General features: G+C 54.9%; 8 protein-coding genes across 8 annotated transcripts; 7 read left to right on the top strand and 1 right to left on the bottom strand.

Moving 5' to 3' along the window:
- Positions 1-294: 294 nt before the first annotated feature.
- On the top strand, positions 295-2,194 carry C8A04DRAFT_13293 (uncharacterized protein; the record flags this gene model as incomplete). The annotated part of the gene is made up of 4 exons (XM_062777656.1): positions 295-563; positions 716-794; positions 1,254-1,452; positions 1,515-2,194. 4 exons carry the CDS (start codon positions 295-297, stop codon positions 2,192-2,194), a joined length of 1,227 nt encoding a protein of 408 aa, XP_062635721.1.
- Positions 2,195-4,378: 2,184 nt separating this feature from the next.
- Positions 4,379-4,699, top strand: C8A04DRAFT_13270 (uncharacterized protein; the record flags this gene model as incomplete). Its single annotated transcript, XM_062777646.1, has 1 exon — positions 4,379-4,699. A coding segment is annotated over one exon (321 nt), but the record flags the coding sequence as incomplete, so codon positions are not given.
- A 1,341-nt stretch (positions 4,700-6,040) lies between these two features.
- Positions 6,041-6,998, bottom strand: C8A04DRAFT_38302 (mitochondrial K+-H+ exchange-related-domain-containing protein; the record flags this gene model as incomplete). Its single annotated transcript, XM_062784197.1, has 2 exons — positions 6,041-6,482; positions 6,562-6,998. 2 exons carry the CDS (start codon positions 6,996-6,998, stop codon positions 6,041-6,043), a joined length of 879 nt encoding a protein of 292 aa, XP_062635719.1.
- A 1,400-nt stretch (positions 6,999-8,398) lies between these two features.
- C8A04DRAFT_29972 (uncharacterized protein) lies at positions 8,399-9,568 on the top strand (the record flags this gene model as incomplete). The annotated part of the gene is made up of 2 exons (XM_062781205.1): positions 8,399-8,528; positions 8,589-9,568. 2 exons carry the CDS (start codon positions 8,399-8,401, stop codon positions 9,566-9,568), a joined length of 1,110 nt encoding a protein of 369 aa, XP_062635718.1.
- Positions 9,569-10,738: 1,170 nt separating this feature from the next.
- C8A04DRAFT_29971 (Cullin-1) lies at positions 10,739-13,400 on the top strand (the record flags this gene model as incomplete). The annotated part of the gene is made up of 6 exons (XM_062781204.1): positions 10,739-10,791; positions 10,848-10,917; positions 11,006-11,022; positions 11,093-11,175; positions 11,259-13,150; positions 13,212-13,400. The coding sequence occupies 6 exons, from the start codon at positions 10,739-10,741 to the stop codon at positions 13,398-13,400; spliced, it is 2,304 nt and encodes a 767-aa protein (XP_062635717.1).
- Positions 13,401-18,519: 5,119 nt separating this feature from the next.
- On the top strand, positions 18,520-19,929 carry C8A04DRAFT_13291 (guanine nucleotide binding protein, alpha subunit; the record flags this gene model as incomplete). Its single annotated transcript, XM_062777655.1, has 6 exons — positions 18,520-18,643; positions 18,732-19,077; positions 19,153-19,281; positions 19,343-19,472; positions 19,534-19,772; positions 19,830-19,929. The coding sequence occupies 6 exons, from the start codon at positions 18,520-18,522 to the stop codon at positions 19,927-19,929; spliced, it is 1,068 nt and encodes a 355-aa protein (XP_062635716.1).
- Positions 19,930-22,380: 2,451 nt separating this feature from the next.
- On the top strand, positions 22,381-24,417 carry C8A04DRAFT_38298 (Calreticulin family-domain-containing protein; the record flags this gene model as incomplete). The annotated part of the gene is made up of 4 exons (XM_062784196.1): positions 22,381-22,518; positions 22,688-22,967; positions 23,060-23,844; positions 23,914-24,417. 4 exons carry the CDS (start codon positions 22,381-22,383, stop codon positions 24,415-24,417), a joined length of 1,707 nt encoding a protein of 568 aa, XP_062635715.1.
- A 1,124-nt stretch (positions 24,418-25,541) lies between these two features.
- On the top strand, positions 25,542-27,421 carry C8A04DRAFT_38296 (Aldehyde/histidinol dehydrogenase; the record flags this gene model as incomplete). The annotated part of the gene is made up of 2 exons (XM_062784195.1): positions 25,542-26,241; positions 26,367-27,421. 2 exons carry the CDS (start codon positions 25,542-25,544, stop codon positions 27,419-27,421), a joined length of 1,755 nt encoding a protein of 584 aa, XP_062635714.1.
- Between the last annotated feature and the right edge of the window lie 408 nt (positions 27,422-27,829).

Here is a 27,829-nt window from a genome sequence, read left to right as displayed (position 1 = left end):
CTTTATCAACTGCTCGCAAGGCTGTATTTTCTAAAATACGTTGGAGTCTATAATTCGATAACTCACCTTGAAGAATTCGACCTTCCTTGCCCCTTAACCGTCGTCCGTCGCCTGCACACAGTGACTAGACGTCCTTTCTGAGCATTCTGACCGCAACACGATTGAGCGCTCCACGCCGCGTCCTTCCGATATCCATTCTCCGATACCTATCGTGCAACTCAATTCAGTCCCGTGTACCCGTTCCTACCTCATACCGATTCGAAGCTGGCTACGATACAACCCCCCGAGTCCTCAATGGCGGACGCGCCGCCGGTACTCCCAACCGACTTTACGGTGGAGGAGGAAGTGCAAGGGAAGCCGGCGGTTGAGCCCGCCGAGCCCGCCGAGCCCGTTGAGCCGCAAACGATAGACGATCCGACGACACTGCCAGTGGACGATGTGATCCCCAGACCCGACCCAATTTCAATACAGGACTCGACGTCCCCAGACCTAGCTCAGTCCTTTACCGACAATGCACCACCGCTCGCCGCTAGCAATCCTGCAACGGAGCCCCTACAACCTAGGTCAGTCACAAGCAAACACCGCAACGTTAACACGTAGCGACGCGCTGTTTGAAGCATCCGCCTTGTCCACAGTATATTGGGTTTGGCGGCCGATTCAAGCAGCGGCTTCTTCTCAATTGCGTTGCTCCACAATTGTTGCTAACACTTGGTAGAGCTGTTGCAATCGCGCCAGCCATGTATCAAGCCGGTACCTCGCCAGCGAGTACTCACCCTACCCCAGGTGGTAATTTGGTAAGTTTTGGGTCTACTTGTTCACATGAGTTTTCGTTTCTATTTACCTTGTTTCGCCGTCCGTTCTCTGGTCAACGTGATCCTTCCGTCGTGAGAGCCCGGCGCGGGTTGACGACCTCGACTCGTGGTTTCTGGGTTCCCATTGGTCATTGAATGACGGACATGCACTCGGCATTTGGTGGGGGCCTTTCGCAGTTCAGCCCCACTTCGAGACCCACTCAAAAATTTCCTTATCACCTTCCGTTATCAATCGCCCAGGACGGACTCTCACTATCTGTTTCCCCATTTCCCCATTTGTCGTTTCTTATCGTCACATCCACTAGATGTACCGATCTTCCGGCCTTTTACACCACCATACTCCTGTCGGCGTTATAATCTTGAATTACTCTAGGCTCTGTAATAGAGCCCTGAAGCGACACCATGGCGACGATGGCTAATCAAGACCGTGCAACCACGCAGCCAACCTGCCAAAACTGCGAGACTCATACCACCCCACTATGGCGGCGAGACGAGACCGGCGCCGTCCTCTGCAACGCCTGCGGCCTGTTTCTCAAGCTCCATGGCCGTCCTCGGCCTATCTCACTCAAGACGGATGTGATCAAGAGCCGGAACCGCGTAAAGACTATGCGACCGGACTTGGCAAAACAAAAGAAGGTTTGTTCAACATCCATGATATCCGAACCCCATGGTTCACCACAGACTTTGAGTCTAACCGTGGAGTGTCTCAGGCCCAGCAACAACACCTCGCTCAAGGGGGCGACATGAATGGCGCCGACCTGAACGGTGTCCGCCGGCAGTCGCAAAAATCTGCGAATGGCGTCATGGATGACACGAACTCCCCCATCTCCCGAACCGGCACGCCGAACCTATACGCTTCGCACATGGCACCCATGTACCAAAACCTCGAGGATCAGTTCCAGGCTCAGAATTTATCCAATTTCGGTGGACCCGATGGACGCGCGCCATCACCTTTGAACGGCGAACGCCTCGAGAACATGCCACAAACACACGAGACCCTTCTCGCCACCAATGCCAGCTTAAAGACTCGGGTCAGCGAGCTTGAGGTTATTCAGGAGCTATATCGGGGCCGGATCCAACAGCTGGAGCAAGAGGAGGTCAACAGGCAGGCACAAGAGAAGAGCAAGACTGAGGCCAACGAGCAACTGCACGTCCAGCTGAACGCCTTGAACGAATCGCACACGCAGCTGCAAAACGAGTTGGACGAGAGCCACAGGAGGGAGAATATGTTGAAACGCCGTCTAGACGAGCTTGAGGTGGAGCTCAAGGATGTTAAGGAGTCTCTCGAGGTCCACGAGAACGGACGTGCCAAGAAGCCTCGGCTGGATGATCCTACCCCGACGGCGGATGAGACCGTTGCCACCCCGCAGTCGGCATCGTAGAATCCTTCTACAGGGCCAGCTTCGGTGAGAGGCAACTTCTCTGCCTGGGCTAGCTGAGTACGCCTCGCCGGTCTCCCGTGACCCCTCCAAAGGCAACACCCCGAGAAGCGACACTGGCCGTTTTCTTGTTCTCCTTTTTCCGACTCCTTTTTTGGAACCTTCTTGCTTTCTGCTTTTGGTCCGGCACACTCCAGCTGGCAGTGGTTGACTGGTGAAGATCCAGGGCATATAAACAAATTTCCGCCAGCGTTGTTGGTGGGTCAGCCGGCGAATTCTTTTTGCGCATATCTATTTATTCCCTCTCCCTTTCCTTTTTGATGGGCTCAGATGGGCGGGCGGTCGGTCGTAAAAGCCGGACTGATGGATTGATTGATTGATTGATTGGGTGGAGTTGCTGGAGTAATTGGGGGGCAGGGGCATAAACCGGTGTGATTACACGGGGCCTTTTTGTTTTGTTGAGTTGAGACTTTGGTCACTGTGGGAATTGATTGTTAAAGGATACATGGGAAAAACAAAAAGTGGGATGGCTGAGTTCTGGCATGTATGTTGTTTTAGTATTAATGCTGGGGTGGATCGGTTGTCGTTGGTGCTGGCTGGCTGCTATATTGTTATCCAGTTGATTGGGGGGGTGTGGAATCTGGCGGGATCTGGCGGTTTGTCGCCAGGGGCAAAGGGTTCAACAATGGACTTGTTTTCCAGTGGGTGTTATCTGACGTGTCTGCCTGCGCTGGTGTTTCCCGGCCTCAATGTTCAGGGCTCAAGTTTATTTTGTTCGTGATCCGGATGTTGCGGCTTCAGCCGTGTCGTTTCTCCCCATAGAATGACTCCCGTCATACACAGCTAATCTAGTCACGGCCCAATGTTTCGAGACGGCGAAACCCTTTTTAGTTGGACACAGATTCACGGACAAGGACAGCACAGTGCAGAATGTCTTCCAACTCGTTCAGTGACTTGATCGCACGGGAATCGTGCAAGCGACCGAGTGTGGGGCCGGATCGGCGTTAGCGGGCCTCTGCTGTTGCAACGCTGCAGCAAGCCGGCCGCGGCACGGCGCTTCGTCCCGGGGATCTGGGAAGGATTTGTTTGCTGGGCAGCTGGGGTGGCTGTTGGTTGGTTGTGACACAGTGGATGATGAGCAGTCAACTCTTCGATTCTTGCTTAGATACATGATATGATGGCAATCTGTGAGACTCAGCCTCTCAGGAAAGATGCTAAGAAGTGTTGCTTGATTTTGAAACATTGATTTAATTCCAAAGAGCTTGCAGAACGAGCCCAGGTAGGTAAGCAACGCAACTGCAGCAACGAAATGGGCGAAGGATGTTTTGACGGATGATACCGCGATCTGCTGGATTTAGCTATACGCCCGAGGAGCCACCACAACTCCGAACTCTTGTGCATCCAAATTACTTAGTTACCTTTTAGTTTGTGTCTGGGTGCACTACGGAAAACAGGATCTAATTAACAAGTGATAAAGGATACGAACGGGAACTTTAGGGATGTTGGACGAGTTACGGTATTGCCCGAGGACGGGGGTACACGTAAGACCTGGCGGGTTCCGAGTTGGCCGTGTTTTGTGACCTGAAGGGGATAACATTAAGCTTTTCGGGTGTGCAAAGGGAAGTGCTGAATACCAAGAGACTTTGGGTTAACAGTTCTGCGGGCCAACCCCGACTTGGGTTGCTGTTAGTTTCCAGTTTCTCGGAGAGTCTTCGTATCGCTGCGCCCGGCCCACCCACCAGAATGGATCTCTCATCTCCCAGATCAAAAGGTATGATTGGGGTCAAAGTGCAAAAAATAAACCCTCTAGTCTAAGCCCCCTTTTTGTTCTTTTTTTCCCTTCCTCTCATCATCGGTATGGTCGTTTAATCCCGAGTTACCTGCGACTTCGTGTGCAATCCTCCAAAGCGGCGTGGCACTGTTCGCCGCGCCTGTTTCACCCTGCTGCCGGAGTGAACCAACTTGACCGCCCCCTCCACCTTCCTGTGCCGCGCTGTACCCGTAACAAGTGAACCCGTTTGGTACTTCTAAACTGTCTTAGCCCCGCATGTCATTGATTGCCCGCTGTTCGCATGAGCAAAACAGGAGTGAGAGAAAAAGCAAAAACCACTCGACAACACCTACCCCGTCTTTGACGCTTGTAGAGAGGAACCGTTAAAGAAGGGAGGTGGAAACCTTGTTTTCACCATGGCGTCTTATATCCACCCACTCGACCGGCGCCGGTATATCCCCTTGACACCCTCCCCATTGAACCCCAACACATTTCTCGACATCGAGCTGGACATCGATGATGCCCAAGAACAAAACGAGCAGCCACAACGCCAACACCACTCACGGCGAGAGAGCAATATAAGCTCAAGACGAACTAAATCTCACCCTGGCGCCAACCCATCCAGCAATCGCAACGCCAAGAGCAATCCACAGACTCTCGCACAACGCTACGCGGCACTAGCCAGCGAGAGTCCAACGCAGCGGCTTCTCCGCCAAAAGGCCGCTGCCGCCTGGCGCTCAGAGACACTCCGCAACCACTACCACCACCATCTCCAGCACGCGCAAACCCAGCTCCACGCTCCGCCACGTCACCATTCCCAGGGCCATCATGGCCAGTATCAGTATCAGCACCTTGGTGCCCGGGTAATGACGGCGCCGCTGCCGTTGCCGTTGCGGCCGTTGAAGGGTCAAGCTCAGCAGCAGCAGAGCCAAGGCCAAGGCCAGGAGAGAGAATATGACGAGTTTGGACTCGGCGAGTTCGAGTTTCCCGCTCCTCCGCCGCCTAGTCCCAGTCCTGTTCCCCGCAGCCGCAACCGTACGCCCTCCCCGTCAAGCAAAAGCAGGAATTGGAACCGAGGTAGCCGTGCTGGTGACGATAATGGCGATAAACCCATGGGGGTGAGCTGGGCGGCGGATTTGACGTTGGAGATACCCCTGCTTCCGGGGGGTCAGAGAGGTAGTGACGACAATGAGGACGACGATGATCTCGGTTTGTTCATGGCCGGTTCGCGGTCACGGCGGATGGAAGGGGCTACAGGACTAGCAAGATCGGCAGCCCCAACCATAACAGCCGCAACCGCGAAACCAGGACATGACGAGACTTATTTCCGCGTCCACAATGCCGGTGTAATCTCGAACAACCAGGGACAGAGGCGGGCCGAAGGCATTGAGGGCGGGTTTGTCCCAGCGTATCGCGACATCGATACGGAGGTCGCCACGCGCCCAGATACAACAAATCCCCCCCTTGCGTCGGTGTCGCCTCTGCTGGGGTATGAAGGAGGCGCTGGGCTAGCAGCAGGCGTTTCGCGGCCGGTGTTGTTGCTCCCACTGCATATGGTCAAGCAGCGCGCAGGGAGGCGACACCTTCTCGGAGGGCGGGGCAAACTTGACAACGCAAGAGGCGTGGTGGTGAGGCGTCTGTTGGTCGTGGCGGCGTTGTTTTTGGCATTGGCACTGGTCCATGCGTTGGTGAGCGCGTTCAGTGGCCGGGGTGGTGTTTAGCGGAGCTAAGAGAAGGAGGCCGCCGAGTGAGGGGCGAAATCGTTTGTTGAATTGGTCATTCGTTGTCTGGCTAGGTGGGGTTCTTAGGAACGGGCGGGCGCATCGTAGGACGGTCACGGCCGGGCGGTCGTGAGGTAAGGACTCTGAGGAGATGTGATTTGGATCAAGTTTTGGGGGGTTGGATCACCCCGTAGCTGAGAATGCAGCCGTCCGTCCGTCTATAGCCCCAGTTGTAATAAACCTTCATATCAAACGTGACCCGCCATTCTATCATATGAACCCCATGCTGACGCCTCCGTAAACCGTGGCAGCATAATGCACGTTATCATACATCGTTCCGTGTGGTCATATTGACTGTCATTGTGATTTCTTCTCGTCCTCGATTGGCGCGGTTTGTTGTTTTTGTGCAGTAGCTTCCGCGTTTCGTTTATTGATGGCCGTCCCGACCTGCCATATTGCTCGTTCCAATTCAACTTCAAGTTGCGCCAGATCCAACGCTTGCGTCATTTTCTTGCCCTTAGCTTGGGAAAGGAGCATAGTCTCGCCATCTGGATGTTCCTCTGCGTTTGGCGCGGCATGTCCTGGGTTGCTGACAGCCTTCACGCTGGGATTGGTTGTCGGCTGGGGGGTGGATGGGAGAGGCTCCTTTTGCGTCGCGTACACCTCGTCAAGAAGGGGAGATGGTGTCAGGGTCAAAAGATTATTCTTGACGAGAAATTGGACGTGCTTCCCGCCATTGAGAGCACGCCAGTGTGACCAAGCGCGGTAGACCAGGTAAAAGAAGGGGAGGTTAGGGATACTAAAATTGAGATGTGGCGTTAGCGAGCCAAGACCCTAGTCCCCCCCCAAAAAAGATAGGCATGTTAAGGTCAACTTACACCGGGAGGAGGGCAATAGGCGCGGATATAGGCATGCCCACAAAACACCAAATGAGCCGCCGCTTGTGTAATGCCTGCCTCTCAGTTGCCAGGACGCGTAGTATCTCCGGTATCCTGTCCATAGCGAGCAGCGTCTTCGGGTAGACGACTTCGACCCTCTCAGACCCCCCTAACTCGACCTGCTTCCGGCGCTGCGACAGCGGAGGGACGGACTTGAGCCCCCATTCCTCGTAGGGAATGCGGCGCAGTACCTGGTTGCCGTAGTTCACGACTGATTTCTGCCAGCCCTTTTCCTTTTGCTCCCAGCCGGACCATGTGCGCGCGGCTTTCGACTGGACCCAATCGGCCCACGTTTGTTTTTCTGAGGCGGGGGCATTAAGGCGCTGGCAGTATAGCAGCGTGCGCCTCGTCGAGATAGGGAGGAGGTAGAGGCGCATGGCTGTCGCGCTGCGGGCGCGGGAGGCCTCTGATCCCCCGTGGGGTTTTGTGAAAATGTGTCGACGGCCTGAGACAATGTCTCGTTGTAGGTGAAGCTCGAGCCTTCCAAAGGTGGGAATCAATGGCTTCGCAGCGGGGAACCCTGAAAGATTAGGGCGAAAGAATGAAGAAAATAAAAACGAGAAAGAAAGAGAGAGGAATCCCGCGACGTTGAGATCTAAAATCAGGGGCGACAATCACGCATCTTGTACCTGAGCAGTGGTATCTGGATGCGATAGCCTGGTGGCGAACAACCGCGCGGTGTCCTCCAGCTCCCGCGAGGAAAAAAGGCCTCCATTGCTGGGCTGCTGGGATCCTAGGCTTGGTGGGTTTCCAAGCCAAGTGACGCAGATGTCCACCGGCGTCGGACTCTGAGTGGTTGAGTTTAACTGAAAGTGGGGTGCTACAACCCCTGCTCGAAACCGCTCGGCCTCCCATCCATCCACATGCATCGACCTGGCTTTCTCGATCAACCCTGTCGTTCCGTCCCTCAACCCCTGGAGCAGCACCGTGGGTTTGTTCCCAATGGGGCAGCACTCGTGGCTGAGGGGTTCGTAAGCTCGGTTTTCTCTTTTCTCAAGGTCCCTGGGGGAACACGACATTGTTTTTGTTGAGGAAAGACACGAATGGATGCCAGCGAGGTCCGACAAGGGCGCCACGATGCGAGTCATCGACTTCCATCATCGCAACTCCCAGCATGAGTTGTGGAGAAGGTGGAAAATCAAGGTCAACACAAAGCGACAACCATGGAAAAGCCCGACAAAAGTGCCCGAAAAATGAAAACCGCACATAGATGCCTTTCCGAGTCCCCAACAACCCCGCCGCGTCCAGTTATCGTGTAAATAAACTAAAAGGACAGGTACCTGAGTTGTCGTCATTGTTTTTTCTGCAATTGGCTGGCGCAGCCAAGACGTCCCGGTCACCGTTGCTGCAACTTGCTTCTGTCTGGCCGTTGCCCACTGTCGCATGCCAAGGCCGGTTTTCCGGCTGCGCTGACGGACGCAGCGGCTCAAAAAAGCGACCACCACGGCCAACCTCACCCCAACCACCCACCCACACGATCTGCTGCCACCTGCGCTTCACCACGCATGCCCAGATCAGGGCGCCCAATTGCGGACGCCCCGGGTCTTACGGTTGGGAACCGCATTACTCGACAAACCCAACACTGGTAATCCCGACCGTTACACCATGCAGCAGCAGATCTTAACTTTTTCTGCTCTCAACGCGATCGTAACGCTGCTCAGTCTCCCCAGACTCGACCGTCTATCTAGCCCGGCCCACTGAGAAGGAACGTGCTACTTGCCGCCATACTTTATGCGCCGAGATCCAGCAGCTCGTCCGAACACAATTTAGTATCGAGATGGCGGCCTCGGGACGACCAGGATCGAGTTCACATCAGTCTGGGCATCGTCCATCCTTCGCATCCCACAGCTTGGCTGGGCAATCGTCCACCACCCCAGTCCAGCGCCGTCCTGTACGGACATTACCACGTACGAGCACCGCTGTTTCTGGCAGTTTTTGACCTCAAGGGACTAACATCCTCTTTCCAGCGTGGATTGATTCGTACGAAACACGCTACGGCACGCCGACCGACCAGCAACTCCTCGCCCTTAGCTCCCCTCCTCCCCGCGCATTACCCGCACACCACAACCACACTCCGAGCCAACCCCAACCGCGCGTATCCCAGGACGGGTTTGTCTACGAGAATCCGGCCGTCCTCAACCTCCAAGGGCCGCGAACCTCCCGAGCTCGCCTGCGCCGACTCCTCAGACGCGGTGATGGATCTGAACGGGGGCGAAAATGGGATCACCTACGGACGGCAGAGCCCGTGATCGTACCACGGTTCAGCCGAGGCACCTCGGACACGCCCTGGCGAAGCTACGTACAGTCATCGCGGTACGGTCGGCTGCCGAATGAGGAGGCGCAGATCGTCGACCCGGAGGTGCTGAATAAGATGCAGCCGAACCTCAACACGCCGCTCGAGCCTGGTGACGGCAATGGATCGACGGGGCGGGGCAAGAAGTCGAATCGGCGGAGTGTGCTGTACAAGCGGATATGGCGTATTATCCTGCGTCATCCTTTGGTCCCGCTCGCGTTCCGGCTGACCGTGCTGCTGACCTCGATTATCGCGTTGGCTCTGTCGGCGCGCCTCTCTGAGATCGAGCAACACAAGGACGACCATTCATCCGAGCTGGCCCAGGCGATCGTCGCGATCGCTGTCGACTCGGTCGCCATCCCGTATATTGGCTATATGACCTGGGACGAGTACACGGGCGAACCATTGGGCTTGCGGGCGGCCAACCAAAAGATTGCCCTCGTTCTGCTAGATTTGTTCTTCATCATTTTCAAGTCGGCCAGCACGGCGCTCGCGTTCGAGGCGTTGGTGTACCGCAGTTCACGCGACCGTGAGACTCGGCAATACAGCCAGGCCTTGGCGTCTTTTCAGATCATTGGTCTGATGGCGTGGAGCTTCACGCTATCCGTGAGCGTGTTTAGGCTCGTGCAGAAGCTGGGTGGTGGGGAAGACTGAAAGTGATGAATAATGTAATATGTGGCTCAGGAATTTCCAGCGAGGGTGGACATGGATTGGGTGGGCGGTTCATGGATAAAAGACCCCTGGCGTTGTTGGTTTTTTCTCTCTTTTTTTTTTCGTTTTTACGCTCTGGTAGTTTCTTTCCTCATTGGCTTCCTCGTCTTTTCCCCCTTTTTGGTTTCAACCTGACTTTGATTCCCTGTATTCTGGACTGGTATACCCACAGCGGCCATGGGTTGGCTCAATTCTTCATTTTGTATGATATACGCACAGATTGTATGATAACAATGAGATTCCACAGTCAATGCACAGTGGTCAACACACAGGTCTTTTTTTGTGTGCGCTGCAACCACAATGTAAAATGAACGATACCTCGCATTGAAACCAATGATTGGTTTGGAAGATGGGATTCATTCTTTGTTTGCTGTTCCCGCAGATACACAGGGAAACTGGCAGGGATCACGCGCCTGCAGGTGCGATGGCGGCATATGGCGCTTGGGGCGCTTATTCGCGTCTAGCTTTTGGCCGAGACTGGCAGCTGCGTTTCGTAATGGGGGCCCAACCAAGGTGGATCCTCCTGCCTGGGCGCGCTGGGGACCTTGCGTTGAACACTCCCAAGCAAACAGGCAGGAGTTGACAGGAAGTTGCCTTGCACAAGCTGCCGTCAAACCTTTACGCCAAATCATCTTTACAACACTTTTCGAGGTCAGCCCGAAAGTATTTTCCGTCGAGCGCCCTACCCCGAACAGTGATCTTGGCCAAGCTTTATCATCGTCCCCAAGCCCTCATATTTACAGGGCCGAACCTCGAGCCCTGCCTCACTCCCCCCGCCACTCTCGTTTTCCCCACATTCAACGCAGGTCCAAGCAGCAACACTGAAGCAAAGCAGCAACACTCGGGACTGGTGACTTTTGCCGGTGTCAGGTGAGCCTTCTTTTGTTTTCTCTGATTTACTTTCCCCGTATCATAGCGCTAGCGATTCGAATACCCGAGCTGATGGACCAACAAGTCAGGCCTCCATTCTCAGCCTTGACCGACCAACACACGGTCACAACCGAGCGACCGGTCGGCTTCTTCCCAACTTCGATCTTCGAAAACGATCCCCGTCTTCCTTTCTACACCACCATCGATCCTCTTCGATTTCTTGCGAAGCGCGACCCGCACAAGATGCCGGCCGCGGGGTTTATGGGCATGCCCATGAAGGATGACATAGACACAACGTGCGTAAACACTATTTTGTGCACGCGAGACGACCAAGATAGCTGACATATAGTAGCTGGACCTACCTTCACGATGGCATTACGATGATCATGACGAACCTTCAACAGGGTATCGACCTGAAGGCGGTATGTCCCTAGCCGACGGTCCCCCTTTCAAGGCTCCTTCCTCCCGGGTGGCTACCTAAAAGTAGTGCTAACATTAGCGTCCTGACAGTACATGGGGATCTACACGTGTGTTACGACTTCTCTTCCTTATGGGTGCGACACCTTGCGCTCGGTAACTGACACCTTCGCCTTGTAGTGCCGTCCACAACTTTTGCATCTCGCAAAAAGCTTCGACCTTTACGTTGCAGACGCAGGGTATGGGTACCGGTCAACGCGGGGGTAAGCACTTCATTTTAGATTTGTTCCTTCCATTTCTCTCTCTGCTTCCTACTCCAAATAAATCACTAACATTTATTTCATAGCTCATCTGCTCGGCGAAGATCTTTACAGGAAGTTGACCGACTATCTCTCCAATCACCTTCAGGGTTTGGTCATCGAGTCCGCAGGCCACACCGACGAGGCGCTTCTCTCCTTCTATATCCGAGAGTGGCAGCGGTACACCGATGCCGCCAAATACATTCACCATTTGTTCCAGTACCTCAATAGGCATTGGGTTAGGCGTGAGATCGAGGAAGGGAAAAAACACATATACGACGTCTACACCCTACACCTGGTCCAATGGCGCGATGTCCTGTTCACCAAGGTCTGGGAGAAGGTCATGGCGGCCGTTCTCAAGCTCGTTGAGAAGCAGCGCAACGGTGAAACCATTGAGCACAACCAAATCAAGCAGGTGGTCGACTCGTTCGTCTCCCTGGGTCTGGACGATGGCGACGCCTCCAAGACAACGCTTGACGTCTATCGGTATCACTTTGAGCGCCCGTTCCTTGATGCCACAAAGCTTTTTTACCAGAACGAAAGCAAACAGTTTGTTGCCGAGAATAGCGTCGTCGAGTACATGAAGAAGGCCGAGACGCGCCTCAGCGAGGAAGAGGAACGCGTGAAGCTCTACCTCCACCCCGATATTGCCTTTTCTCTAAAGAAGACATGCAATACGGCATTGATCGCCGATCATTCCACCGTCCTTCGCGACGAGTTCCAGGTTCTCCTCGACAACGACAGGGAAGAGGATATGGCTCGCATGTACAGCCTTCTGTCCCGCATCCCTGAAGGCCTCGACCCTCTTAGGACCAAGTTCGAAACGCACGTCAGGAATGCTGGTTTAGCGGCTGTCGCAAAGGTGGCGTCAGACGCTGACAAGCTAGAGCCCAAGGTCTACGTCGATGCTCTGCTCGAAATTCACACTCAATACCAAGGGTTGGTCAAGCGCGCGTTCAGGGATGAGCCCGAGTTCACACGGTCACTCGACAACGCTTGCAGAGAGTTCGTCAACCGCAACGACGTTTGCAAGTCAGGGTCTAATAAGTCCCCCGAGCTCCTGGCCAAGTACACCGATGTGCTCCTCCGCAAGAGCAGCACTGGTGTGGAGGACACCGAGTTGGAGAACACCCTGGTCCAGATCATGACGGTGTTCAAGTACATCGAAGATAAGGACGTCTTCCAGAAGTTCTACTCTCGCATGCTCGCCCGCCGTTTAGTACATAGCAATTCTTCCTCAGATGACGCCGAGACGAGCATGATCAGCAAGCTCAAGGAGGCCTGCGGGTTTGAGTACACCAACAAGCTCCAGCGCATGTTCCAGGACATGCAGATCTCCAAGGACCTGAACAGCGGTTTCAGGGAACATGTTCAGGCGGTCGGCAGCAAGGGCCTTGACTCAACATACTCCATTCTGGGTACTGGCTTCTGGCCCCTTACCCCGCCAGGGACCAACTTTAACCCACCCGGCGAAGTGGCGGCAGACTGCGAGCGGTTCAGCCGCTTCTACAAGAATAAGCATGATGGGCGCAAGCTCACCTGGCTGTGGCAATTGTGCAAGGGCGAGGTCAAGGCGAATTATGTCAAGAACGCCAAGATGCCCTACACGTTCCAGGTCTCGATTTACCAGATGGCCATTCTCCTTCTGTTCAACGAGAAGGACAAGAACACGTACGAAGAACTTTCGTCGACCACACAGCTGAACAATGAAGCGCTCGACCCTTCGCTCGGTATCTTGCTCAAGGCCAAAGTGCTCAATCTCGATACCAGCGGAGGCAGCGCCTCCAAGGTCGGCCCAGGCGCGGTCTTTGCTCTCAACTACGACTTCAAGAGCAAGAAGTACCGCGTCAACCTCAACGTGGGCATGAAGGCAGAAACGAAACAGGAGGAGGCTGAGACCAACAAGACGATCGAGGAGGACCGCAAGCTTCTGTTGCAGGTAAGTAATCTCGCCCTCCCTTCAACACCATAACTTTAGTAGCGGTATTAACGTCTTCCAGTCCGCCATCGTCCGCATCATGAAGGCGCGCAAGCGCATGAAGCACCAACAGTTGGTCAGCGAGACCATCAACCAGATTCGCGCTCGCTTCGTGCCCAAGGTTAGCGACATCAAGAAGTGCATCGAGATTCTGCTTGACAAAGAATACCTCGAGCGTCTAGAGGATGATGACATCGGCTACCTCGCTTAAAGCACCAACAAAATCCTGGACTTGGGGGCGGTTTTCTGCTCCCATGCCAGTTTTACCCTCACCATTTGGGGGCACATCCTCATACGATCTGGACCGGCAGAATTGGACGGCCAAAGGGATAAGAAATGGGATTTGGGGACTTTCGGCTAGCGTATGATTTTCAGTCTGGATTGGCTGACTGGTTGGCCGGTTGGTCGTCTAGTGCGTCCGCTATCCCAACGGAATAACAGGGCGGCAACCTTGTATGGGAGGAGAGCAGGTTCGCAGAGGATGGGGGGCCTTGGCTGGTTGGTTGGTAGACTTGGGTTGATGGTCTGGGTCGCACAATCATCACGAAACTTTTATGTATGAGTACAAACCAACAAACGACGAGGCAGGTGAAACAGTACGAGATACAGGGACACAGCAAATGCAGCTACAGCCCACAGAACTCAAATTCTCCTTGTTAGTGTTTTCCCCTTTTGTCCTTGTCCTCTTATTCCTTTTGTGGTGACAGGAGCGGAAGGTCCAGAGTGTGGGGGCATTAAGAGTTGGTCGGCTCCTTTACTAAATGTTAATTACGAATTATGACTTGGTGTTTTGCGGACGAAGTATCTTTGTTGGGTAGGGAGTCGGGTTGATGCTGTAGTAAGATAACACAAACTATATTGGTCACCACTCCACGGTATACACTCCAGCTCACCTCTCAGGGGGTTTTGATATCTCTTGTCGAGCCATCAAGTAATTTAATCACCCGCCGCCTTGTCCGTACCTCGCACATGCCCCTGCTGTGTTAGAGGTACATACAGTATCAACGGCCAACTTGTCCGATTTGAGCACCAACATCATTGAGGCACTCAACGGGATACCCACCCGTATACCAGGGCGATCGAATACAAACCTAGATCCATCTAGTCACATGTACTACTACTCCTAGTTACTGCTGCGGCTACAGCAACCGAATCGGATACTAGGTCGACTACGAAGAGAGTAACCATCCACGGCTCGCCCTAGGCGCCGCGCTACGGCACCTCAGGCTTCTAATACACGCCCTCCGGCGGTATGCTCGACTAGCCGGCACGGACACCTCACCGGGGGCGATGACGCCGACTTCACCATTCCCGTGGCCTACGGCCCCACCGTGTCTCTACATAGTACATAGACCGCGGCGGTCCCATACCCTGCGGCGCAGACTGTCCATATCTGCTCGCCGAGGTGGCGCGGCTGTGGCCGCGACTGCACGTCCTTGGGCACACCTATCCACGCGGCATACGGGAGCGCAGTACGGAGTACGTGGTGCTGGATGCGGTCCGGCAGATGCACGATGACGTGCAGGTTGGATGGGCCGGTGGGGGTCGGTTGGTGGGATGGGGGGTGCTCTGGTTACTTGGGAGTGGGTGAGAAGCGTCTCTTTCGTTGGCTTTGGGAAGGCTGGTGTTTCAGAGGGAAGAAAAGATCACGATGTTCGTGAATGCGTCCGTGGTGGGGAGTGTGGGGAATGAAGTGAGGCAAGAGGCTGTGGTGGTTGAGATTTGAGTTAATACTATTCGCTGCGAAGGTTGAAAGGCTGCAATTCGCAAATTCCCATCCGATTCAGCCCAGCTACGAATCGCTGATGGCGACCTGAGCGGCTGGCTTCCCGTCGTCTTCGAGCCGGCCGGCTCCTTGGGGTTTCGGTCCGAGGATGCCAGGTGCCAGCAGGGAGAGGGAGGGAATGGGAAAAGAGAGGTTCGAAAAGGAGTTCCTCGATTGGCCGCCGAGTCTGCCACATCCCATGCGGGCTGGCGTTTTGGGGGTAAGGCTCTCGCGCCGTTGTCAAATTCGGGTTAGCGGTGCATGAGGCGCAGGGGCACGGTTCCTGGGTCCGCGGGGAGTTTGGCCCGAAGCGGGCGGCTGGAGCCAAGCCCGGATGAATTCAGCAGCTTTCGGTGTCTTTTGTTGGATGGTGTCACAACGTGGTCGAAGTCGTCTGCCTGTTGCTTAATACTGGCGACAACTTTGCGAGTCAGGACTCAGTATTCCGTACCACAGTCTCGTCTCTTTGTAACCACAAAGTATTGGTACGCCTGAGGAGTCCATTCACCATTTCAGCAAGCCGGAACGGGAAATGGACGCGCCCCCGTCATTTCGGGAAATGAAGACTCCTGCTACTCCGTACTCCGTCGTGTCCGTACCATTTACCGCCAAGCCAAGCCGCCGACTCCCGGAACACACCGACGAGAACGTGTGCACAGTGTGGTTGGCGGCCGATCGAGATCGTGCCTGCCGGACCCTGCCAATCTGGATCATTTGGCGCTCACCGTGGCGTCCAACCGGTCTGCAGCACCGAGACAGCCCCGTGCTTTGTCGGGGCCAACTACCGGCGGCTCAGCACGTTCACAACCTCACCGAATATAAGTTGAGCGTTTTGTTGTTGGTATGTGTGACGGTGGTTGGCATTGCCAGGCTCGTTGTCGGTGTGTGGATTTGTTCGTCGGTTCCCGTCGCAAAGCCGCCGGCCGACCTGCCCGTGGTCGGGGTCGGGGTCTCAGTGAGGGGATTTGGTGGGCATCCATTGCGGAGGCTCACCCACCTAATGTAATGCTGAACCAGGTCGTCTGGGCACCCCCCACCCCCGCGTCCCGCGTTCCTCGCGGTGTTTCTCGCAGTGTTTCTCGCAGTGAAAGGGAAGGTGATGTGATGTGCCGACCAACGCTGTCTATCCGTTCGGTCATGCGTCGTTCTGGGTCGCTGAATTTAAAGGAATCTCGAATTTGCATCTCTTGGCTGTGCCCGAAAGAGCGCCCCCGCGCCCCCCCTGACAGCCGTCTTGGGAAGCCCACGCAGGGGTTAAAACCCGTCAACACTTTCTCGGCGGGCTGATGACACGTGGTTGTCGGGATTGAACTTCTGGGGAAGCGGCCCAACGGAGTCCCTGGTGGACTCTCGCGTCCGCGCCGCAGGCTGCTGCCGTGCTGCCGTGTTCCTTCCTGTGTATGTTACCTCGATATTATCCCGTTACATAGGACGTTTCTGGTCACAGCTCACTGTCTCTTCAGAATTCCTGGTTGAGAGCGTGTGCGCCGATGAAGCAATGGGGCAGGATTTGAGACACAAGCTGCTCATCGGACAAAAGTCTTGCTCCACGTGTGTTGTCCTGACGGATCCGCGCGGCCACCGCTCATCCTGTAGTTAGTGTACATAGTAGTCGTGTCTCGTAATTAATGCCCTGACCGGGGCGACGGAACGGGCAGAAGCTTGCCCGCTGGTGCATCAATACATTGTAGTGTACTCCCAGAGACACCGGACAAGCGCGAAACCAGGCGCTAGCGACAGAGCAACTAACGATAGAGCTCTTAATTCGCTGGTTAGCGAGCAATTACAGACGCGACAAGTTGAGAATAGCGGGAGCTGAGTGAGAGATCCAGATTGCGGACGAGAAAACGCGAGGATGCAAGGGCGTTCAGTCTTCCCAATCATGGTGTCTCAAGGCGACAAGGGACAACTGCCAGACTTGTCAGGTTTGATGAATTGAAGACAGCACCCACAGTGGAGCGAAAGATCGACCGCTGATGACAGAGGGCAGCATTGGCAGGGTCAAAAAAAGCCGACACCGCGGGGGAAATGGATATTGTGTGTCGAGGGGGCCGCTGGGACCGCCGCCTGGCGGGGGAAACCCTCCAATACGGCAGATATGTGAGGAAAAAAGATGCGCGGTCAGTGCACAGCGCCCGCTCATGGAAGTCGCCCCCGGTCAAGTGTCCCGTCGAGCAACCTTGGAGAGATCGCATCTCTCAGGTCGCTCTTCCCGTCCATGGATGCGGTGCTTTCATTCCAGGTTGTCAGCGGAATCTTCAGCCAGGAGCGTACCACGGAACACAGATTCGACTGCATTCTGTAAAGTACCACGCTTACGACCCAGTCAGCTCTGCGAGTGCCATTGTCATCCATACAAGTCCGTCTTTCGCCCCGTCTCAGGAAGAGGAGTCGGGTGTGCCCTCCCGGTGCGGCACTGCAAATCGCGGAGTCGAAGGGATCCTGGCCCTTGCCCTGCCGAGCCTGCCTGGAAACCTTCTGGGCCGCCCCCCAGCTTTTCGGTCCCAGGGCTTACCTCATTCCAGCGTCCTGTCGTGCGAAGTCCTTGGTTGATTCACAAAGGAAACGGGAAGCCTTCTTCCTTTCTCCTCCCGCCGAGTCCAAGCCGCCTCCTCCTCCCACCCTAGAACAACACCTTTCCTCACCCCCGCCCGCATCGGGCGACGTCTTTCTCATCGCAACGGACGAGCTTCACGCTCGAATCGTCTCGACCATACCGCCACCTCGATGAGCAACCCCGGAATTCCCTCTCCTCCCAAATCCCGAGTCTGTTGCTTGAACATTCCCGCCACCAATTAACGCTCCGACTTTCCACGCTACAGAGGTTCCTCAATTTCAAGGTTTGTTGAGATCTTGTTTCTCCCTCTGTCGTCAACCCGCCCACCCGTCTCCCTTTGTCCTGGTTTTCATACGGGACACAATACGCTGGCTCCGTGCACCCAGCTCCGCCAACACCGTTGAGTTGCTACTGGCGCTCCTTGGCGGTTTCGCGACTTTACGAGGAACAAGCGTCCGGCGCTCGCGGATTTTGTCGAATTTGATTTGCCTAGTTATGCTGTTGCTGCTTGCCTGTGGAAATTGAAAGCCCGGCCTAAGTGACGCCGCATCAATACTCGGCGGCCTCCAGCCGCACTTTGATCAACTCAGAGCACGCTTAGCGGCGAGCCTTTTTTTCCCTGCATGAAGGACGACTCAAAGAGATTGACACTTTTGATATCGCAGAGGTGACGCGCATATCTGCCTTGCACTGGAATCGAATCATCCCGACTCCCGAAACGAACCCCAGCTTCGCGGCAATTATCCCCCATCCGCCACCGACACCCTCCTCATCGGCAGCTACTCGTCAGCACCTATTCGCCAACCATTCTACACCAACCTACCCGACTTAGACTGCATCGATCTGCCTTGGAGATTCACGCCTGGTGTTGTAAGGGGGATTTGGATGACCGACTCGCGACGACTGGCCCCGTCTGATTGAAGCTATTGTGACCGTCACCCGCGAACTGTTTACCGCCCAGACCGTTCTCAACCCTCACGTTGGCTAGCCCCTAACCTCATGGTCGTCATGGGTTCGTGCATGAGTACTAGTGGGGAGGAGTCGGATCAAAGGAAAAGGAGCAACAAGATCGACAAGGACCTTGAGGAGGACTCGAAAAAATTGAGGAAGGAATGCAAGATTCTACTGCTTGGTGCGTGACCCCCTGACTTGGCGCGGAAAAACCGGGCAATGATTTATGTGCACTTCATGCAGTGTTTGGGTGCTAACTCTACGTGCAGGGTCGGGCGAAAGTGGAAAGTCGACAATTGTGAAGCAGATGAAAATCATTCATCTGAAAGGCTACTCACAGGATGAACTCGCCAGTTACCGTGCGACAGTGTATAAAAACCTTCTAGAATGTGCAAAAGCCTTGTGCAGCGCCATGCGCCAGTTCGGGATCGAGCCGATGTTAGAGGAGAACAAGGAACACTGCGAGTTTCTTCTGGAATACTCGCTAGATACGAACCCCCAAGCTCGACTTGATGCGAGGGTAGGCGCTGCAATCCAATCGATATGGAACGATCCAGCCAGGGAACAGTTGATGGAGAGGCAAACCGAATTCTACTTGATGGATTCAGCGGAATAGTTAGTCGAACCCCCACGACCGCTGATCAAGGAATAGCTAGGAATTGTGTACACAATGAGCTAACTCGTCAACAGTTTCTTCCAGGAAGCCAGCAGGATTGTATCACCAAACTACCTGCCCGTGGAGATGGACGTACTACGCGCGAGAACCAAGACGACCGGAATCTACGAAACCAGGTTCAAGATGGGCCAGCTGAGCATCCAGTAAGCTACTCTCTTGTTTTCATGCCGACTGTTCAGCACTAACTCAACCTTCTCCCCACAGCATGTTTGACGTCGGTGGACAGCGGAGCGAGCGTAAGAAGTGGATTCACTGTTTTGAGAATGTGACCTCTATCATCTTCTGCGTCGCTTTGAGTGAATATGACCAGGTTCTGCTAGAAGAGAACAGTCAGGTAGGTGACTTGGGTTTATGATGCACCCTACTCGATCCGCTTGTCTAACGACTCCTCACAGAACCGCATGATGGAGAGCTTATTGTTATTCGACTCGGTGGTGAATTCGCGGTGGTTTATGCGGACCAGCATTATTCTATTTCTCAACAAGGTCGACATTTTCAAGCAGAAGCTCGGGCGGTCACCGCTTGGCAACTACTTCCCAGACTACTCAGGAGGTAACGACGTCAACAAGGCGGCCAAGTATCTTTTGTGGAGGTTTAACCAGGTGAACCGCGCCCACTTGAACCTTTACCCGCAGTAAGTGTTTTTCTAAGCCCAACTTTCCGACCATAGCTTTGCTCACATTTCTCCTAGTTTGACGCAAGCAACCGATACCTCCAATATTCGCCTCGTTTTCGCAGCGGTCAAGGAGACCATCTTGAATAATGCGCTCAAGGACTCAGGCATCCTCTGACATCGATCCGGACCCAAAGACCGCATCTGGCGGTTCATTTTCCTATCCATCCTGCTTAGAGCGATTTTTTTCCGGGAGCGAGCGATTCATGCATGGCACGGCGTTGGGGACGACACTCTCATTCTCCTTTTGGCGCATCTCTCAGCTACCTTTTTACCACACGTCGATTCTAGCCCCTTATTTTCTTCGGGCTCTGGGGGCCAGGGCCGGTCGACGCCGAAGATACAACAACCAGTCTCTGCACGGCTGGCTAGGACTTGGATTTCCCCTTTCCCCATGGGTTCTACGCGAAGGGGTAGCGGCATCCTTTGTTGGTACTGGAGGGACAGCGTTTGCTTCTTTTTTTATCTTTCTTAACACGCACACTCTACGTTTGTGTAAAAGGGTCTATATACCGCGGGATCTCACCCACCGGACCGTCGACGAAAACCTCAAGGGCGCGGTTGTGGGATGAGGTATTTTCAGGCTGTGTGGATTGATGCTTTTGAAGCATCACCAGTCCAGATCGAAGTTATGGGTGTTACGGTATACCATGGAAACGGCCGGTCTTTTTCTAGTAGCGGCACAGGATGGAGCAACAGTCTTGCTCAGCAAGACAAACGGATTTCTTTCCGGTCCCCACGAAAAATAGGGAAAAATAAGTTCGCATTTGCGTCTCTGCGTCTTTGATTTGTGTCTCTGAGTTTTTGTGTTTGTACTGTACTGTGCAGCACCTCTGCGGTTAGGGTCCACCCACTAAGACCGACTGTTTCTAAGCAGACTTGAAATTCCAGCCACCGTATGGTTGTTGTCCTCGTTAGGGTGACCGGCGCTGGGGTGACCCAACACAGTGGAATATGGCTTTCAGGGAGGTGAGGAAACGGATCAAGAAGTATCTAGTCTCACATAGTGGACCTTGGCATTGATTCGGTCGGTGATATCAAAGTCGCCACGTAGTCATGAAAACCACCCCAGCACCGAAAGTGTAGCAATCGTGCCCATATATATGCCTGCCTCGGGACAGGGTGTCAACTTGGATATATATACTACTATGTACGTCTCTCGGCATTCGGTAGCGGCTACTAAGGTGGGCCGGACGTATGGGTGGAAGATGCGTTGAAGTAGTATACCCGGCGGCTGCATGAAGCGGCTGCATGATGGGGCTGCAGAGTTGTGGGGCGGATGATAGTGTGACTTGGAGTTGTAGTTATTTTCTTACTTGGTCGTGTGCTGGGAGACTCTGAAGCTTCGTGTTAATACGCTGCCGTGAAGGCATGACATTCGTCAATACGCTGACATGGGAGTTTAGCGCGTGGTGATGTAGATGAAGAGGGAGGGAGATCTTCAGTGCTTGGTGTTTATGTTGTTTCCCAGGTTAACTGAAGGAACAATGTAAGGTACATGGCTGCTCTAGATGGGGCGTTGGAGACGATGGTATTGACCTTGCTGTATGAAAGGATGATGAGGACAGTAGAACTGGCTTGAAAGTAGAATTGGCTGCCCCTTCCGCTTGATTATCCCTTCATAGGTAGTCTTTCGCAAGACCCGGGAGTCACGGAAAGATACAAAAACGAGAAATACCTAACATTCCGAGGCTTGTGATGACGAGCCTAAAGAAGCTTAACAACCGCCTAAATGATCAACTCTGTCAAAGTGCCTCTTATTAACTTGCGTAGGGGACACAATGCAATGTCCCATTTCCATACCAAGCCGAGGGTTGTCTAAATTGGGAAGTTGGCGTGATTCGTATTAAGACACGGTTTCAAATCTGCCAAAAACTAAAAGCCGTAGTTAAGGGTCTTGGAGTCTCTGTACGGAGCGAGCAAGAGAGTTAAGTTGCGCGGGGAAGCAAAGAAAGAGTGCTTAACAATGATCAGACCTGACAACAGACAACAAATACAGAGGTGCAAAGAACGCTGTTCTTAAGAACATCCAACCATTTGCGTGAAATCTCAGGTCCGGTGAGGTGGAATTCTATCTATTGTTCATTCAATGGCGCTGTCCGCTGACAGAGGGCCGCACGGGCCGCGCAGAAGCTCAGCCTCGGGCCGTCCAATCAGGTGAACGGAAATCATTCCATGGCACACCTCTGAGCCGGCTGTTTGACCACCCCAGCGCCCCCAATCGGTTCCCCAAATCCTCCAATGCCCCCGCAGTCCCACTGGCCGTCGCCGGCAGAAGCTCATAGCTCAGCGGGCCGTTAAAGACACGTTGTCAGAAATCGCCTGCCGCGCTTCAAATTCACCACCCTCAGCCGCCAACCCATCCACCCGGCGATTTTTTCCTCTCCTTCTTTGAGCTCTGGGAGCGATATCCATTGCCCGACCCTAATCCATTGTTGTCGTCGTCTGCACATCTGTCTGCCATTCACAAAGACAGCCTCTTCGTTTTTTCTCCGTCCCCTCACTGTCCTGTTTACCCTCATCTTCGTTTGGTCGAAGTCAACAATTCGGTACTCCCAAGACAGACAAAATGAAGTTCAACGTTGCTGCCGCTGCTGCCAGCGCGGCCTTGATGGCCGGTGGCGTGAGCGCCGACGAACAGAAGGTCCTCAAGGACGAGCCCAGCTCGGTTGCCGAGGCGGCTGCCCCGGAGCTGCCGACCTTTACCGTAAGTGTGGCCTCATCCCTTCCCGTGCTTGTTGTTGCAATTGTCCCGTCCTGCTTGAGCTGCGCTGAGCGGCATGGGGCTTTGCGGGGTCAATCGGCAGCACACGACGACCGAACACCCTGTCCAACCTTAAGAAACGGGCATGTTTGCTGATACGCAATGAATGCAGCCCACCAAGCTTAAGGCGCCGTTCCTCGAGCAATTCACCGACGACTGGGAGAAGCGGTGGAAGCCCTCGCATGCCAAGAAGGACACACAAGGCGATGAGGAGTGGGCGTACGTTGGCGAGTGGTCCGTCGAGGAGCCTGCTGTCTACAAGGGCATTGAGGGCGACAAGGGCCTTGTCATCAAGAACGCCGCCGCTCACCACGCCATCTCGGCCACGTTCCCCAAGAAGATTGACGCCAAGGGCAAGCCCCTGGTCGTTCAGTATGAGGTCAAGCTTCAGAGTATGTTGTTCCCTTTGACCCTTAATTCCTGGCCGTGCACTTTGCGGCAGACCCTGCATTTGACGCACGGGGACTAACGCGACCGCCTGCAGATGGTCTCGAGTGCGGTGGTGCCTACATGAAGCTGCTGCGGGACACCAAGGCCCTGCACCAGGACGAGTTCTCGAACACGACCCCCTACGTCATCATGTTCGGCCCCGACAAGTGCGGCCACACCAACAAGGTCCACTTCATCTTCAACCACAAGAACCCCAAGACGGGCGAGTACGAGGAGAAGCACTTGACCTCTCCCCCGACCGCCAAGATTGTGAAGACGACCGAGCTGTACACGCTCATCGTCAACCCTGACAACACCTTCGTCATCCAGCAGAACGGCGAGCAAGTCAAGGAGGGCAGCCTCCTCGAGGACTTCAGCCCCTCCGTCAACCCTCCCCAGGAGATTGACGACCCCAAGGACACGAAGCCAGAGGACTGGGTTGACGAGGCCCGGATCCCTGACCCGGAGGCTACCAAGCCGGAGGACTGGGACGAGGATGCCCCGTACGAGATCGTTGACGAGGAGGCCACCCAGCCCGAGGACTGGCTGGTTGACGAGCCCAAGATTATCCCCGACCCGGAGGCCGCGAAGCCCGAGGATTGGGATGATGAGGAGGATGGCGACTGGGTGCCTCCCACTGTCGCCAACCCCAAGTGTGCTGAGGTGTCTGGCTGCGGCGAGTGGACTCAGCCGTTGAAGAAGAACCCTGATTACAAGGGCAAGTGGTCGGCGCCGTACATTGACAACCCGGCCTACAAGGGTGTGTGGGCGCCACGCCAGATCAAGAACCCCGACTACTTCGAGGACAAGACCCCGGCCAACTTTGAGCCTATCGGCGCTGTATGTTCTCCCTTCTCTCGTACCCACCCCGGCTGAAAAAAATAACGTTTTTACTAACAATTTTGGTAGCTTGGCTTTGAGATCTGGACCATGCAGAACGACATTCTTTTCGACAACATCTACATCGGTCACTCGGCTGAGGACGCCAAGGCGCTCGCAGACGAGACCTTCTTCAAGAAGCACCCCGTTGAGAAGGCCCTCGAGGAGGCGGACAAGCCCAAGGAAGCCGAGAAGCCCAAGTCGCCCAGCGACCTCAACTTCCTCGACGACCCCAAGACGTACATCCAGGAGAAGCTCGACCTCTTCCTGACCATCGCCAAGCAGGACCCTCTTGAGGCGATCAAGTTTGTGCCTGAGGTTGCTGGTGGCCTTGCCGCTGTCTTCGTTACCTTCGTTGCCCTCCTCTTTGGTCTCCTCGGTCTTGGCTCCTCTGCCGCCCCGGCGGCTAAGAAGGTTGCCGGCGATGTCAAGGAGAAGGCGAAGGACGCCAAGGACAAGGCTGCTTCGGCTGCTACTACAGGCGCGGATACCGCCAAGGAGGCTACCAAGCGCACCACCCGGAGCCAGTCGTAAGCAAGCCATTGGGTTGGGGACGTACGGGTGGGAGGATCTATGATGGGTGTGTCAAGTAGCTGGGCGCGTGCCACGACCCTAGGGCCATCCACTGGTACGTGGGGTCACTGGTGACTGGTTGCTGGTTGATGCCGGTTGCGAGACGGATAGGGATAGCTTTGCTTTATTCTTCTACTTCTTTCTTTGGTCTGCGGAGTCCAACGGCGCATCTGTAATTCTAGGTACCAAAATGCACAGGCATGTATCGTATTGGACGGAGAGAGATAGTCGGGTTGCCTACCGGTTACCTCGTGAACCCTGATTTTGTTGACTTGTTTTTGACCAACGACCTTGGCCTGATTTTGACTGAATTTCGACTGAATTTTGACTGAATTCTGACTGACGGCTCATTCTCTTACAAGACCGCCTCAAGCCGAGGCCACGTTCGGCGTGGCCCCGTGATACCTCCCGGCCTTAGTGCAACGCCGAAGCCGCAGTCTCCCGGCGGATCTGGCCTTGTCCCCGCACGCTCTGGCCCTTTTGGCTCCACCAAGCTTTCCAACCCCAGTTCCAGTTACCGAATTGAGCCCCTTCAATTGGTGGTCGGCAGGACACGGCTTTGGGGGAACTCGCATTTGAGACTGCGGAGAAAGCTGGAGGTGAGAAGCATCCACTGCGAACAAGCTCGCCCGTTGGGCCGCACGCCGGCTCTCCGCTTTGCCCGACTTCGCCGCCCTCTTTTCTTCCCCACGGTCCCCGGTTTCTGGAGTGGGCATGTGGAACTTGTGGACTGGATCCGGGTATGTACCCGACGCTTTGCCGACAACAGTGACGTCCGCAGGTCCGATAGTTAAAGGGGGGAGGATACCGCAGCGGCTCAGAGACTCGCCCTTGTTTTTTACATTGTCACTCCGACCACAACCCCCTTGAATTTCAAGCCAATTCGGTAGTCACTAAAAGACCCGGGCCGTCCGTCAAACCCCCAAGAAGGGCCAGGCCGTGTTCGATTCAAGACAACCTTGTCCGCAACGACCCAATCAATCCCCTAGTTACCCATTCTCCGACCTCCCTCGTAACCTCGGCGACCACTTTGAAAAGGAACCACAACCTTACTCACCCCTCATCCTCATCCAAAACCCACAGCCATGCGTCGTCTCGCAACAAGAGCTGGAGGTCGTCTTGCCCACCACTGCTCCTATAGCACACCCCGATCCGCCCTTCTTGTTGCTTCCTCCAGGATGGCCCCCTCATCATCATCGTCACCAAAGCCGGCCCCGGCCTCGGCGGTGAGAAGGTTACACGCCACGGCCCAGCATCTGCGTCCAGCAGCAGCAGCAGCGGCCGCCGAACTGCCCAGCACGACGACCAACTTCCCCACGACCCACGACAAGATCGCCAACGTGCAAAACACCCCCTACTTCCTCGACAACAAGTTCGTCTCGTCATCCACGACCGAGTTCATCGACCTGCACGACCCGGCCACCAACAACCTAGTGACGCGGGTACCGCAGAACACCGACGCCGAGCTCCAGGCGGCCGTGGCCTCGGCGCAGAAAGCCTTTGAGTCATGGCGCGCCACCAGCGTCCTGCATCGCCAGCAAATCATGTTCAAGTTTGTTGCGCTGATCCGTGAGAACTGGGACCGGCTGGCGGCGAGCATCACGCTGGAGCAGGGGAAGACGTTTGCGGATGCGAAGGGGGATGTGTTGCGGGGGTTGCAGGTTGCTGAGGCCGCGTGTGGTGCGCCGGAGTTGTTGAAGGGCGAGTTGTTGGAGGTTGCGAAGGATATGGAAACGCGGACGTATAGGGAGCCGTTGGGAGTTGTAGCTGCGATTTGCCCCTTTAGTAGGTTTCTTTTTTATCCTTTTTTTCTTGAGTTTCTCTTTATTCTGGGAACCGGAGTGGACAGGATCGCCCTTATCACGACCTCGATTACAACGCAACCATGCTAACAACTTCTTTTTAACAAGACTTCCCCGCCATGATTCCGCTCTGGTGTATCCCCATCGCCACAGTGACCGGGAACACCCTCATCCTGAAGCCGTCAGAGCGTGACCCAGGTGCGGCCATGATCCTAGCGGAACTCTGCCAAAAGGCCGGTTTCCCCGACGGCGTCGTCAACGTCGTGCATGGTGCGCACCGCACCGTCAACTTCATCCTCGACGACCCGGCCATCAAGGCAGTCAGCTTTGTCGGCGGTAACAAGGCCGGCGAGTACATCTTCTCGCGCGGCTCAGCCAACGGCAAGCGGGTGCAGGCCAATCTGGGGGCCAAGAACCACGCGGCCGTCCTCCCAGACTGCAATAAGAACCAGTTCCTCAACGCCGTCGTAGGCGCCGCCTTCGGCGCAGCCGGCCAACGCTGCATGGCCCTCTCCACCCTCGTCATGGTCGGCGAAACCAAAGACTGGCTCCCCGAACTCGCCGAGCGCGCCAAGGGCCTCTCCGTCAACGGCGGCTTCGAAGACGGCGCCGACCTAGGCCCCGTCATCACCCCGCAAAGCAAAGCCCGCATCGAATCCCTCATCGCCTCCGCCGAATCCGAAGGCGCCACCATCCTCCTCGACGGCCGCGGCTACATCCCGCCCAAGTATCCGAACGGCAACTGGATCGCGCCCACCATCATCTCCAACGTCACCCCCCAAATGAAATGCTACCGCGAAGAGATCTTCGGCCCCGTCCTCGTCTGCCTCAACGCCGACACCCTCGACGAAGCCATCGACTTGATCAACGCCAACGAGTACGGCAACGGCGTCGCCATCTTCACCCGCTCAGGCCCCACGGCCGAGACTTTCCGTCGTCGTATCGAGGCCGGCCAGGTGGGCATCAACGTGCCTATCCCTGTGCCCCTGCCTATGTTCAGTTTCACGGGTAACAAGAAGAGCATTGCTGGTGGCGGCGCGAGTACCTTTTATGGCAAGCCGGGTGTGAACTTTTATACCCAGCTGAAGACGGTCACGGCTATGTGGAGTGGGGAGGACGCGATCTCTAAGAAGGCGGATGTGGCGATGCCGACACATAGCTAGATAGATGGACTGGAGGCAGAGAAGGATGTGGGCTACCGATGAGAATGGCTGTGGCGGGTGATAAAAGATGATTATGATAACGAGTTTAGCGCTTGCTTAACCCCACCTGAGCGCTGCGATGTCCTAGGCATCTGAGTTACTACCTGTCTACTAGCACCAACCCACATTTTATATCATTTTTATATCGAAATGGTAAATATGATGGATGAAAATTGATGAAGCTGTTCAAAGGATCCAAACAAGATGAGTGAACCCGGCGTGACTTGCCGAACCTACCAACTCTGCTACAAGCTGGTTCATTTGTCTTTACAACGATGGTATTGATAATCGGACAGGTATTAATGGTTCACTCTGCACAAAGAACATCAAACGAGCAGTTGTGACAACAGTGTATTAAAGATGGGTTCC

The sequence above is a fragment of the Dichotomopilus funicola genome, assembly GCF_033296635.1.
Source record: "Dichotomopilus funicola strain CBS 141.50 unplaced genomic scaffold C8A04scaffold_45, whole genome shotgun sequence".
Taxonomy (NCBI): domain Eukaryota; kingdom Fungi; phylum Ascomycota; class Sordariomycetes; order Sordariales; family Chaetomiaceae; genus Dichotomopilus; species Dichotomopilus funicola.
The sequence above is the reverse complement of the archived record's forward strand: the minus strand, read 5'-3'. Positions and strand labels throughout refer to the sequence as shown.